At 35.3% G+C, this 13,919-nt stretch overlaps 3 protein-coding genes and 1 long non-coding RNA gene across 4 annotated transcripts; 1 reads left to right on the forward strand and 3 right to left on the reverse strand.

The window, feature by feature from the left end:
- The first annotated feature begins 89 nt into the window (after window positions 1-89).
- On the forward strand, window positions 90-1,224 carry LOC108949329. Its single transcript, XR_001974676.2, has 2 exons — window positions 90-178; window positions 594-1,224. It is a non-coding gene; the product is annotated as an uncharacterized LOC108949329 (long non-coding RNA).
- A 294-nt stretch (window positions 1,225-1,518) lies between these two features.
- LOC100185848 (NAD-dependent protein deacetylase sirtuin-7) lies at window positions 1,519-5,585 on the reverse strand. Its single transcript, XM_002121434.5, has 9 exons — window positions 5,344-5,585; window positions 4,864-4,995; window positions 4,544-4,724; window positions 3,984-4,153; window positions 3,499-3,650; window positions 3,089-3,205; window positions 2,704-2,786; window positions 2,461-2,527; window positions 1,519-2,322 (listed from the first exon to the last, which is right to left on the reverse strand). Exons 1-9 carry the CDS (start codon window positions 5,506-5,508, stop codon window positions 1,839-1,841), a joined length of 1,551 nt encoding a protein of 516 aa, XP_002121470.1. The 5' UTR covers window positions 5,509-5,585; the 3' UTR covers window positions 1,519-1,838.
- Window positions 5,586-5,592: 7 nt separating this feature from the next.
- On the reverse strand, window positions 5,593-9,626 carry LOC100183479 (ankyrin repeat domain-containing protein 60). Its single transcript, XM_002121488.5, has 8 exons — window positions 9,402-9,626; window positions 8,658-8,782; window positions 8,123-8,288; window positions 7,604-7,708; window positions 7,113-7,213; window positions 6,692-6,838; window positions 6,292-6,443; window positions 5,593-6,100 (listed from the first exon to the last, which is right to left on the reverse strand). The coding sequence occupies exons 1-8, from the start codon at window positions 9,568-9,570 to the stop codon at window positions 5,962-5,964; spliced, it is 1,104 nt and encodes a 367-aa protein (XP_002121524.1). The 5' UTR covers window positions 9,571-9,626; the 3' UTR covers window positions 5,593-5,961.
- A 2-nt stretch (window positions 9,627-9,628) lies between these two features.
- On the reverse strand, window positions 9,629-12,338 carry LOC100175645 (stress-70 protein, mitochondrial-like). Its single transcript, XM_002121000.5, has one exon. It carries the CDS (start codon window positions 12,282-12,284, stop codon window positions 10,233-10,235), a length of 2,052 nt encoding a protein of 683 aa, XP_002121036.1. The 5' UTR covers window positions 12,285-12,338; the 3' UTR covers window positions 9,629-10,232.
- Between the last annotated feature and the right edge of the window lie 1,581 nt (window positions 12,339-13,919).

Here is a 13,919-nt window from a genome sequence, read left to right on the forward strand (position 1 = left end):
CGCGCCACCGACCGCCAGCAGACTTATGCAGATCATTCTACAGAAGACTTTCTATTTTTGACAGATGATTTCGTTCGCAGTAATTAAACGAACGGACCAAAGAAGAGTTTTTTGACAACATGTTTGCCGCTATGATGTACACATGTACGGAATCGACGCTCCAGTCTCTACGAACTATGTACGTTGCACTTTTTATATAACATCAATATAACATCATTTTTGAATTCTATACAGGAATTTAATTACGACATATTCACCTGTGTGACCTCCGTGTTATAGGGTGTTGTAATGACGTATACGTGGATACCTTTATCACTATACAGCGTGTAAATTGACGTGTGGCGCTTACGCCTACCTTGTATCCGCATACGCAGCCTATTAGATAATCTACATGTATTGCGTCATACAATCAAATAAGTAATAAATAAACCGCGGTATTAGAAAAAGGTAACTTTGTCATGCCATTCCGATTCCTGCTTCCTCACCCAGCTTATTAAGGCGGAGGCTCACATGAACGGCCCAGTGTTGCCGCTAATAGAAATCACACGCACCTTTATGTATTATTATATTGAACCGTATTATTTATCGTGCAGCACTGGCCGGCCGGAACGCCTTGTTTACAAAATCGACAAAAATGGAGGTTTATTCCGAGCAAACCGCGGATAAAACCGTCTTGTCCTGATAATGGATCAGGATTAGTCATCTACGATTTCGTGACTTTCGGGCCACCAGTGTTTATTTACTTACGCCGCTCATGAAGGCAATACGAAGCAGATTCCGTTTCCGTAATAACACAGCGGTTCGATGTGGGCTCGAGCGAACCTAAACTATCCGGCGCGCCAACCGGTCCGACAGACTTTGTGATGAATCATCGAGTACACGAACGCAATGAGCTTTTGTGGTTTCGATTCTACATTATATGATATTGCTAAATATCTTTTAATTTAATGTAATCCTTCCAATATGTTAAACGAAACCTACGACTTGCATAACAAGAACGCAAAGACACATTTATATAAATTGCTCTCTAGCAGTACCTTGCGGTAACTAACAAGGAAGTTAGACCAAACGAATAATTGCCCAGATTAGAATGATTAGAATTAAACATCAACACAATTTTTATATCAAAACAAAACGCACTTCACATTCGCCTGGCAAAACTGATTTCGTTATCCCAGTACATTTGGTTAGGAATAAACCACCTACATAAGTAAAAATATTTAATACGCAAATAATATTTATATTGTGGCCACATAATATGATCACATTTGTCCTTTGTTCAACATTTCTAGGTAAGAACGGTCTCTACTAACTTTGGTCATGAATGGTCTCAAACAATAGGTTTATTTCTATACCATATTTGTCTGTGCAAACACTACAGTTTGTTTAAATTTTCAAAAATGACGTTCAAAATAGTAGAAGAATTTTACTTTTTTTACTTTATGCAAGTGTTTCACCCTGGAATAAAATGAAGTTTTACTTTGAACAACTTTATCAGAAACAAGACCTTGGAATGTAACATGCATTTGTACTCTATTTATTTTATTAACAGTGATGTTGCGTAAAAAGTGTTCTAACACTGGTACATACAATAAAATAATTGCGAAACGAAAACAAGAAAATTGTTTTCACATGCAACAAAGTGTATAAAACAACAGGGAATGGACAAGATTACAAAACACAGACCTTGAAGTGAGTATGAAACAAAAGATCAATCGTACATAAAAGACAATAGAAAAATTCAGAAAAGGAAAAAACTTTTTTTATTTCGAATAAAAAAATAAAATGCCATTAGTGAATGAATACAAAACACAGTAAAAGTAAAAGAGTTTTGAGGCTCATGATAATTTTCGTTTCCCTCTTTTCTTGAAACCATTCTTCTTATTAACTTTACTTCGATATCCTTTACCAAACCATGAGGGAGCCGGACTTACAACACATTGCTGACTAAGCGTTTGCTGTTCTACCTTAGATGACATATCTGCTACACTAACGACTGACTGCCCTGTGACTTGGGAGCTAGCACTGGGGTACTGGGAATGTGTTACAGCAGGAACGAGGTAGGGCTTTTCATCAAGGACATTTTCTCTATTGGTGTCGGACAAAAAATTGGGTGATTCTATTGGCTGCGGAATTAGGGCTGGACCTGGCCATGAAGCAGTTCTGTTTGCGGAACATACGTGAGTATTAATGATGTTGCTTTGTTCTGACAGAGAGCTTTGATGAGCTGTTGAGATCGGGTAGGTGATGCTTGTTGTCGTAAACGTTGAAAGTTCATTTAGTTTTGGTTGCCTTGCTAAGCCCCACAAGGAATCTGTATGTCTATAAAGTTCACAACATAAAGGTATTATACATGAACGGTTTTTATACATACATTATTTTATACATTTAATCTGTACATGCAGGTTAAATACAGTATTAGACAAATATATTTAAGCAGAACAAAAATATGCAACTTACTGAAAATATACAGCAGGGACAATGGACAAATACAACATAACTATCTTCATTACTTCATCTACAGATCCTGAAATAAAATAAAAAGTTTTCAAAGCAAAAGCAAAGATACAAGTCCAACCCAAGCAAAGGAATTACAATAACAGATATAGGTATCTGTGTATACGGTTTATTTAATAGGCTTACAAAGCATATAACAATTTAAAATGTTTTACACGGTTGAAAAATAAAAACGGGAAAATATACCATTTATTTTTGAGGTAGCTTGGGAGTCTTTTGGAGTCCATTGCAAGTTTACAATGTACAGCTTTGGTCGATTTCTCTTTGTTCTATACATTAAAAAAAAGTTCAAAGTTGTGTGATAACCATTGTAGGATATTAAAAGTTGATTCATATGGCATTGCTAGTATAACATAATATGTACTTTTGATGTGTAACCTTAAATCAAAGCTGTGGCAAGTGTTTTAAAATATTTTACTTAACAAACAATAAAGCTAGAAATTTGTTAACCGGAAACTCTCTGTCACTGTCGGGTTAAACGAACACTAATGCTAACTGTAATTTAATATTACTAAACTTTGTAATATAGATTCTCTTCATTGTAATAATATGAAGTATGTAGTTGAACAACCTTTCAGTCAGCCACAGTTGCTTGTAAGATCTCAACACCTTAAGACTTGAACCAAGACACAAAATAAGATCAGCATCATATGCATTCGATTCAGCGCTTTCCCAGTTATGTGGCCATCTAAAATTAAAAAAAAAAACTTGGATGAAAAATCCCATATGAAAGCAAAAATCTTCTAAAAAAAACTTTTACTAAAAAAATTAGGTGTAACGAAAAGTGTCTAGTGTGGATAACAAACTTATGTTGAAACGAGTAAAGAATAAAAGAGTTCGCAGGTAATTTTGATAATTTTAGTACAATTCGATGTTAGATACATAATTCTAAACAACTGGAATAACTCAAGTACTTTACACAACTTACGAACATGAACAAGAAAAATAAATTACTGGGAAATCTTGCAGAAATAATTGTACCTTGCATCACTACGTTCACCAAAATGAACAATCGTATCTTTCAAACCCTCGTTGCATTTATCGCATGTACGTCCTGTAGAATGTCTTCTTAACGCAGTATGTTCAGTGACGTCAAATAAACGATAATATGTAGCATCACAATTTGGACAAATCTGGAGTGGAAAGGTGTACCAAGTTAGTTTGGGATTTTTTTATGTTTTTTTATATGTCTAAGTAGTACCATTTCCAACTACTTGTTTTATTTTCTATTTCGCACACCTGGTGCTCACTTAAAAGTTGTATTCAACTTTGTGGGTAACTGCTTTCTGGACTTCCGACAATTTTTGTAATTAAGTGACAATGTGACAAAATACATTAGTTTGGAGTTTGGACACATAAAATACGAGAAGCATCACATTTTGAGTTTGGTATCTGGTATTTACAAACAATATGAGCACCCCTATGACTACTATGTTATGCTATATATTGGTATATAATATACTTACTTCACAAAACATGTTTCCATGCAGTTCTGATAATTTATCCGATGGCACCCCACTACGTACGTGAAGACCGTCACAGTTTTGGGAAACAACATGTTGAACAATGTGGTGCCTTACCAATGCTTCTATACACATATGAGTGAATGTGGGAACAGCACTCACCAAGTTTTGACCTAAAATACAACAAATTTAGAAAAACTCATTATTTGTTTTGCTTTCTGTAGATTAGGTATTCAATATTACCACTTGTGGGGTTATTTTTACCTATTTTCTGCATAAATTAATGTTCTATGTTACAGTAATCAAATGGAAAATTAAATTTCCACCCGGGATTTTTGGAAGCAACCTAAAAAATCAAATAAAAAGGGCTAACAACTTGATAAATATGAACACTGCCAATTGCAATAAATGCCTAATTTATCTCCCTCTTTGTGTACTGCACGTAGGCACCATAGAACAGGTGATAACATAAAATAAAGTCTGTAAACAGCTTTACACCAATGCAACTCACAACTTAAATTATTAAAAAAAAAGTATTTTTTAAAAAGGGTACACACACTTACATGAATTAACATCCTTTCCTGATTTAAGACGAGTCCAAACTCCATTTGTTCCTCTGTAGTCCGGTATGTTTGCTGCTGTGCTTATCCCAGCACCAGTGTAAACTACAGCATGCTTAGCAGTCTGAAGTGCTTTGGCCAAATCAATGCATTTTGCATGTAACGTGACTGGATCATCAAAAACCTGGAATAAATTGAATATAACATGAAGATTTTGCTTTTTTTGTGGTTTTTTGTGTATCTGAAAGGTTTTTTGTGTATCTGAAATGGCAGTGACTACTTCCCACAAATAAATTTCTACTTCAAACAAATAAATTTCTTACTTCTTGTGAACGTTGCTTAAGCTTTGAGTAGCTGGAGGCTCTGGCACGTACAGCTTTCACCAGCGAACAGTGCTCATCCAGGAATAGCTTTTCATCTAAACTATGATGTCTTCGAGCTACCACCTCTCGAATCTGTACATTAATTATTTTTTTTTAAACAGTAGTTACAACATCAATTTTAGTAACAGGACTTTTTATTAAAACAGTAGTAGCAACTAGCAAGTAATTAATACTTATAAACCAAAACTGCTAAATGTTTTTACAGTATTAAGAAGGTAGATACTGTGAACATTTTGAATAATGCTACTGCACCAAACCAAACTCTATTTATTAAGACAACTTCTACTTTTTTTCATATACAAATATATTATGCTATATATATATATAATTTTTCATATACAACAAATAATATATGCTATAGGCCTATATAATATACTGTTCATACAAAATCTTTTGGACCATACACCATTCCATGTATACCTGCTTGGTTAGATCTCGTTTCGTCACCGTAGGAGCAAGTTTTCGAGGTCGCAAAGTACGGGGGGTGGCAACCTCATCCTCAACCTCTTTCTCTTCGTTGTCAGCGCCGATAAAAACATCGTCAGAACTTCCACACTCCGTTGCTGGCAAGAAGACGCTCTGCATGCTACAAGCATGGGTTGGTGTGGCCACTATTCAGCATAATGTATTGTTTAATGCTAATTGTTAACCTAACTCTTAACCATTCTACAAAATAAGGCATTAAGGTTAGAAGTTCGTAACAAAGTTAAGTTTTGACAGAAATAGATATAAAATATGCTAACGCTTAATGAAGTACAGTGTAAGTGCACAGTGGGGTAATACAACAAAGTTACACAGAAATTTGGTAAACAAAAGAACAAGTGCACGTTAAAATAACAGTAAACTTGGCAGATACCAACACAGATTTAAACAAAGAATAAAACAGTACATATACCGGTAAAACAATTTGCTAGTTCCAATACAGTGTATAACTAACAACACAGGCCAAGCTTTTAAACATGTAGGCATACAACTAGTCTTGGCAGCCACTACACATAACTAAACAGGAACATGTAATAAAAATAAATAACATTAACATCATGTGCGTTGATGCACAGGATGGCTGGTCATTTCCTCTTGTTTATGATGCTTATATTGTGTGGTTTGCGTGGAGAGCGGGCTGTCATGGCCGCTTGATTTCACAACTTCAAATGAAATTTTTGAAGTGGACTTTTTGCTAAAAAAAAAAAAATAGAGAAATTATGTATAATACATCTTTAAAAAAACAAAAAAAGTTAAAAAAACATTTTTTAATTAACCTATCAGAATTATTATTATAAATTCCTTTTTCATGATAGACTATGACATTTTAAGATGAAAAATATGTACATAAAACAAACTAATAAATGGTGTTTAATTTCACCTCACCTTTCAGTAACAGACTTTTGGCTGGGTTTTCCAATTACAGGGAAATCCTTGGTGAGTTGTGATTTGGTCTCATTTGAATTTTGTTGATCTGTCATCATTGATTTGATGATCGGCTCACTTCGTTTCGAACCAAGTCCTGTGCCTTGAAACTCCTGTTTCAGGCGAAAAGATAAATACAATACTTTCGTGAGTATCTACTATAGTGAGTATCTACTGAAGACTGCTTTCAGAAGTCTTTTTATGTATTTGAACAATATACTATGTACAAACGTACAGTTAAGTTATGTGAATGTGGTTTTGAAAATTGTGTCACTAAACCTTTAACAATTTTATCCCTAATACTTCGGTCGTGTCACAAAAAGGTTGAAAGAACTGTGTACATGTATCAAACATTACGTACTTGTGGGGGTAGGATTTGACTCTGGTAGATCTGACTTTGCGATCCTCGCAGACAAGTTTTAGACGAAGAATCATAAAGTTGGTGAGCCATCAACTGATCATGTGAATGAAGAGCAATCTTTTGCATCTTGGAAGCTCGTTTTCTCCACTGCATATGTGATGTAAACATTGTTATAAAGGTAACAACAGCATGTAAAACAGCAAGCAACACAGATATACTGAACCATAGGCAAAATTTTAAGTATTGAACAACTTCATACAAAACTAGTAAAAAATCACAAACTTAAGTTTTTAAACAGAAACTTTTAACAGAAAAGGGAGAGCAACTAGTTCTCCAAGTGATCTAGCAAATTCAAAATTCTAACATACAAACATGAATAATTATATGCAAGAGTCTAGGAGAGCAAGAATGTATATTTAACCTGAAAGAGGAAAAGTCTTCGCTCACAAGATTTGTGTCCGGAGGTTGCAGCAGACTGAAGAGGAGTTTCTCCAAGTTTATCTTCAATGCTGATCAAGACTCCTAAAAACATGTTTGCAGAAAGACTATTTTATGTTTAGGACAAAAAAATCAAGCTTATGTCGTTAGACTCGTTATATGTCATTATTTAGCACGAAAAATTAAAATTTTGCATATTATGTGTTTCAAGAGTCAAAATTACTTAAGTGATCATAGGCGATAAACCTTCACCATGTGGATCAGGAATTCTTAAAATCTATGTTTTTAAACTATAGTTTTAATAGGTTAACAAAATTAATATAAATAAATGAATAAAACTGGTCTTATCTTCGCATGGTGGGGCATTAACAATCTTTATAACACCGATGTTCTGTTTTATACAGTTCGTGCCCGCTCACGACCATGTATGTAAATTTGTAACTGAATTTTTTTTGGATTTTTTCAATACATTACCTGCACCATGAGCAAGTAGTAAGTCAACACATTTATCTTGTCCACCAGCTGCAGCTACATGTAACGCATTCCGACCATATTTAGTGGTGGCAGTAATATCAACACCTGTGCAATAATATACATGAAACTAATGACAAGTTTTAATGAGATGTCCTCCTAGCATTCTATTGTTTTAAAATCAAAATTTAGTTAAAAGTGATAAAATTTAAATTTCAGATCTTAAATTTAGTTTGAGTAAATTTTATGCAATTCGCTAAATTATAGCCATGAAAAAAAGTGATTTATACTCTTTTAACGGCTTAACTGGTATGATAAAACGTAGTGTGTTTTTGATGTTTTGTCTGCCACCCTGCAACCCTGCAAGACTTCAACAGGAAATGAAACTTTCTGGATGGCAAATAAAACATCAGATTTACATTACTTTTTTATACCGGATGAGCTGTTAAAAGAATAATTACATGTCTGGTAGCAAAAGTAACAGAATAGAGTGATTTAAATCACTTTATTCCACCATAATACCTGCTTCAATAAGTGCTTTCATCAGTTCCACGTTTCCTCTATGTGCAGCAATATACAAAGCAATTGCAGCTCGACCGAGAAACCATTCTCTTCTTACTTGTGCTGTCATTTGTTCAGTGTTCGGATTCTTAAAATCACTGTCTGCAGTCACGCCCAATTTCAGGACCTAAATAATTACAGTCCTTTTGACAAAAATTTTTACACCATACTGTTTTAGTGTTTTGTTTCTACATTACATAACTTCAAATTAGAAAATACACAAAAATAAAAACTAAGGATAACAATAATATTTACAAACTATTGCTGTTGAAAAATGTTAAACAAATTGTTTAAGGGAACAACACTTTGTCATTATATTTAAAAAATTGTGGCAAACCAAAGCAAACAAGACTAAAATACACCTTCCAATTGCCAAGCGGTACATTAGGACAATATTTACTGATTTATAACTTTCAAAAAGAAAGTTAAAGAGAATATCACTAAGAACTACATTTGTTTAACATGAAGATAAATGATTCATAAACAAATGTCTTACATCAGGAATGTGACCTTTTGCACTTGCATGTATTAAAGAAGACCATGAAGCCCAAATCCTGAGAGTTAATCTTGCTCCTGATACAACATCGTGGTGTTTCAATGTACTGTTGTCCTCCATATCACCTAGAAACATGAGAAAACCATTAAGTTCTGTGGCTGTGGTGGTACAGATTAAAAACGTTCCATGTTGGTAAAGAATCCCCCCACAATGTTATCTGCCACCCAATTTACCCACTAACCTCTTACCCCTAACTCCTATAACCACTGAACCCGAACTACTGCCACAACTAGCAATCTCTAACAAAACCCACCAACGAACTACAGGATTCTTCACCAATGCCAAAACTTTCATATCTCTAAGACTAAAAATATTTCTCTTTGGTTTTAATAAACTTACAAATGATAAACCCAAGTCAAAAGAATATTCAATAGGCCTATATAATACTAAAACTAAATCAATAACAGAGCAATGCAACACTATGGTATACTCATTACAACCAAGTATTCAACAGTCAAGACTACAAACAACTTAATAACTAATAGTAAACAATTGAAACTAGATTTCCGGTAGAAAATTTTTGTATATTGACTTTATTCCATGTTTGCCTGCGATTTTTTCGGCCGATGAGATTTTTAAATTTTACTAGAAAAGTAATTTGAACTTCAATTTTTAAGTATATTAGGTAACTTAGGTGTTGTAACAACAGCAGAAGAATAAACTAAATAACTATTACTAATATACCTTCATCTAAATACATTATTCTTTGCAAGTGTGTGGGTATGCCAACAAGCAACTCTAACTTGATTTTCAATTCCTTAATATTGGTTGAGTTACAGACATCTTTGATTGGGAAAACTTCATTGGTTTCCACGGAATATACTTCAACAACGAAATGTCTGTTAGAGGCCATTTCAATGTGGTTTAATGCTTAGTTTTGTGTGTTTTCTAACCCCTATACAGACTGTTACCTAAATTACAGTTGAAAAGAGTTTACAAAATTGGCCAACATTAGATTTACAACAGTTGTGTGTTAAATTCTTATATTTTGTGGACTTATTGTGAACTAAGAGTAATTACCAATTTCTTGCAACAAAAAGTTTTTATACACTAAATACAATGAAACGTATTTCTGGTTTTGGCGTTGAATCAAATAAAATATAACCATGTACACAATACTACCACTGTTGCAAATTCGAATAGGAAAATATAATTTGGTGATTGTATTTTGTTTTGTGGATAATTTAATAGGTAGCGTGATACCATGACTTTTTCTTATAAACATGAGAACTACTTTGTATTTAAAACAAAGGTATAACTGTTCAAACAATTGAAACTTTAACAGTAAAAAGCAGCTTTAACACTATAGAATAAACCATTTGTGTGAGTGCACTTTTAAGTACAGGTGAGAAATGAAAAAGTACACCCAAAGCAAAGCCAACATCCAACTTTTGCAATTGGTAAAAATTAAGTGATAGTTACAGGTTGTTTGATAGTTTGTACACCAAATGCCATGGTTAGCGTCATACAACATATTGGATTTCTTAAGTGGAAGAATTTTAAAAATAGTTTATTTTATTGCTGTTGCTTTTTTTGGTCATCTGATGAATCTGAAGAAGTTTCTTGCGAAGAACTTTCCGAGCTTCCTCCACTTTGTTCTTTCTCAGCAGCCATCTTTTTATACGCCATTTCAAAAAGTTTCAAGCTCTTTTGTTGCAAACCGGAGAAGCCTTCACGAATTACTTCAACCGACTGTGTGTCTTTGTTGGCAAGGATCTCGCGCACTTTGGTGATCTCTTCCTTGATCTGCTCACACTCGTCCTGTGGAAGTTGATCTTTGAACTCTTCCATTTTGGTCTCTGTGTCATGGATAACATTTTCTGCTTGATTGACAATTTCAACTTTTTCTTTTCTCTGTTTATCTTCCTCCGCATACTCTTCTGCTCGTTTGATCATGTTTTCAATTTCATCCTTGCTAAGTCCTCCTGATGATTGGATTACAATCTGCTGTTCTCTTCCAGTTCCCTTGTCTTTGGCAGACACATTCACAATGCCGTTGGCATCGATATCAAAAGTAACCTCAACTTGGGGGACACCGCGGGGTGCTGGTGGAATACCGACGAGTTGGAATTGTCCGAGCATTTTGTTGTCAAGAGCCATTTCTCTTTCACCTTGATGGACTTTAATTTCTACTTGTGTTTGACCATCAGCAGCGGTGCTAAAGACCTGGCTTTTTTTAGTTGGAATTGTAGTGTTACGTGTGATCAATTTAGTAAAAACGCCGCCGAGAGTTTCAATACCAAGGGACAGAGGTGTCACATCAAGTAGAAGGACATCCGTAACATTTCCAGCAAGCACACCACCTTGGATGGCAGCCCCCATTGCTACAGCTTCATCAGGATTCACGGCCTTGCTGGCTTGCTTTCCAAATATAGATTGAACAGTGAACTGAACCTTAGGCATCCTGGTCATGCCACCAACAAGAATAATTTCACCAATGTCACTCTTGGACACTTCTGCATCTTGAATGGCCTTTTCACACGGTTGCACAGTACGTTTGATCAATCCACCAACAAGTTGTTCCAACTGGGATCTCGACATTTTCAAATTCATGTGTTTTGGGCCGCTTGCATCCATGGTAAGGTATGGTAAGTTGATATCAGTTTGTAACGACGATGAGAGTTCCATTTTCGCTTTTTCAGCTGCTTCCTTTACCCTCTGAATCGCCATTTTGTCTTTCTTTAAATCCACACCTTGATCACGTAAAAACTCTTTCACCAAATGCTCTACAAGAACATTGTCAAAATCTTCACCTCCAAGAAGAGTATCTCCATTTGTTGACTTTACTTCAAACACACCCTTCTGAATTTCAAGCAATGAAATATCGAAGGTACCACCACCAAGGTCGTACACGGCTATAATTTTATCTTCTGACTTATCCATGCCATAAGCAAGGGCAGCCGCTGTAGGTTCATTGATAACACGTAGAACATTCAACCCAGAAATCTGGCCGGCATCCTTTGTAGCTTGACGTTGAGAATCATTAAAGTAAGCCGGAACTGTTACTACTGCGTTTTTGACTGGTTGATTAAGGTAACTCTCTGCAGTCTCCTTCATTTTTGTTAAAACAAAGGCGCCGATCTGCGATGGAGAATAACGCTTGCCATCTGTTCCTTCAACCCAAGCATCGCCGTTAGTTGCTTTGACAATTTTAAAAGTAGAGGTTTTTAATTCTTTTTGTATTTCGGCATCATCAAATCGTCTACCAATAAGACGCTTGGTTGCATAAAATGTATTACCGGGATTGGTCACTGCTTGTCTTCTAGCTGGTGTGCCTGCAAGTCGCTCTCCTTCTGGGGTAAACGCAATTACAGATGGAGTGGTTCGAGATCCTTCAGCATTTTCAAGTACTTTCGCTTGTTTCCCGTCCATCACAGCAACACATGAATTGGTCGTTCCAAGATCAATTCCAACAACAGCTCCTCGCACTGCTTCGGATGCAAAGGAGCGGCCGATAAAACGATTAGGCAATGTTGCATTATGTGATTGAACGTGATAACCTCTGTGGAGACCTTGAACTAACTTTTTATGTTGCAGGCGCACAGACCGACAAACTGTATTCAGCATTTTTATTGAAAATAATTAATAAAGCAAGCACGAAGAAACCTACACAATATTCTGCGTCAAGAATTTACAGTTTAAAAAATACGAATAAAATAACGAGACTAAACTAATAATCGATTTTTAAAGTATAACCCTCAATGTTACACAACCCACGATACAAAATACTGCACAGTTAAGCTCTTCCACCACACGTAAATACCTGTACACGTGAAACACAGCATAGCAACAAGCTTGCGAAACTGGGACATCATTCTCGACCTTTCGTTTTTACGAAAACGTGCGAAATGACGCAACATCCTTTCAACTTTATTGTCATAGAAATCACATTAAACAAAACCACTAAAAAAACAAAGCGATTAAAATCAAACTTAAAGCTTAAACAGAGAGTACTATGCTTAAATATATATTTTACTGTGAAGGGGTGATTATTTTAGAGTTATTTAAAACGACACAAAAAGAATAATCATTTGAAAGGACGTAGTTTACTTATATTTCCACCTAATCTCGAATATGTGTGTTGTAGACAAAAAATATTGGACCGCTTGCACAGTTGGTTATTGTGAACAACATCAACACCAGAGTCGTATAAACACCGAGTAGTCCAACTGCCGTCTATGTGTGTCCAAAATAGAGCAAAAGTGGTGACTTTGACAATGGGTTTAAACGAACTTGTTAAGTTTTGTTTGTGTTTTCCTATTGTGGGAAGGTGTAAAACAGCTTCTATTTACCTTACCAAACATTTTTTAGAAAAAATGTATAAATTTAGCGGCATTAAATGACTAAAATGTCGCAAATCAACCGCTTCTAATTCTAATTTTTGACTTTTTTTGACACAGAAAACAAATAACACATGTTTTTTACATTTTTCAACCTTTAAATTTGTTTTTAGGCCCAAGTTTTTCTGTAATTTACCGAAAAACATACATTTTCCCTATACCTACTGTGTTATTTTGGACCCAAATTGCCGTTCAATTTGTGTTTTACGTAACAATGGGTTGGACTACTCGGTATTTCTATGGCTCTGATCAACACCAGTGTATTTTGAAGACTTCTAATTTGTTAACCATTGAGAGGTGCACCCTCTGCATATTTTGTTTTCTGTATTCCAAAGTCGTTAGAGATGTTTGATAATGCTGTGCGAAACGATATTTGTGTCCCACAATGTTACTATCGCCTCTGCCAAGTCGGTCTCTTACTATCCCAGTAAACCAAACATCCTCAGCTCTCAACATTCCATGATCGCAGGTTAAATCGTAAATATCTTTAGCTAAAGCCATAGGTATTACATACATTGGGCCCGAGCAGAACGTAGGAAATGTGCTTGGCGCATACTCTTCGATTGAGACGTAATTTTTATCATTTATTCCGCGCTGCGGTACATCCCGGACACGATGCTCCTCCCCGCATATAATTGGAAATTGTTCAAATGCATTCTTTTTTCTTCCGTTTTCATGCGCCGATACGTCGTTCAAAATGTCTTTAAGATTTTTTGATAACTCAAAGAAATCAACCGCTACGTCATCGTCAGTTTTGCTTATGATAATTTGCGTTGTTAGGTTCTCACTAGCCCATTGTAGTAGCGCAAGTGTCTTATATACCAAATTCCTATCAATATAAGTTATTTGAGTTATATGTACG

Source organism: Ciona intestinalis, chromosome 3, assembly GCF_000224145.3.
Source record: "Ciona intestinalis chromosome 3, KH, whole genome shotgun sequence".
Lineage (NCBI taxonomy): Eukaryota > Metazoa > Chordata > Ascidiacea > Phlebobranchia > Cionidae > Ciona > Ciona intestinalis.

What these genes read in the sequence shown, in the direction of transcription:
- LOC100185848 (XM_002121434.5), bottom strand. Translation starts at nt 5,508, where the DNA reads ATGCAGAGCGTCTTCTTGCCAGCAACGGAGTGTGGAAGTTCTGACGAT. An exon ending in AACGAGATCTAACCAAGCAG is followed by an intron (nt 4,996 to 5,343) that starts GTATACATGGAA and finishes ATTAATGTACAG; the next exon opens with ATTCGAGAGGTGGTAGCTCG. An exon ending in AGCTACCTCAAAAATAAATG is followed by an intron (nt 2,528 to 2,703) that starts GTATATTTTCCC and finishes ATTTTATTTCAG; the next exon opens with GATCTGTAGATGAAGTAATG.
- LOC100183479 (XM_002121488.5), bottom strand. Translation starts at nt 9,570, where the DNA reads ATGGCCTCTAACAGACATTTCGTTGTTGAAGTATATTCCGTGGAAACC. An exon ending in AATAATGTATTTAGATGAAG is followed by an intron (nt 8,783 to 9,401) that starts GTATATTAGTAA and finishes TCATGTTTCTAG; the next exon opens with GTGATATGGAGGACAACAGT. An exon ending in GAAGACTTTTCCTCTTTCAG is followed by an intron (nt 6,839 to 7,112) that starts GTTAAATATACA and finishes TCACATATGCAG; the next exon opens with TGGAGAAAACGAGCTTCCAA.
- LOC100175645 (XM_002121000.5), bottom strand. Translation starts at nt 12,284, where the DNA reads ATGCTGAATACAGTTTGTCGGTCTGTGCGCCTGCAACATAAAAAGTTA.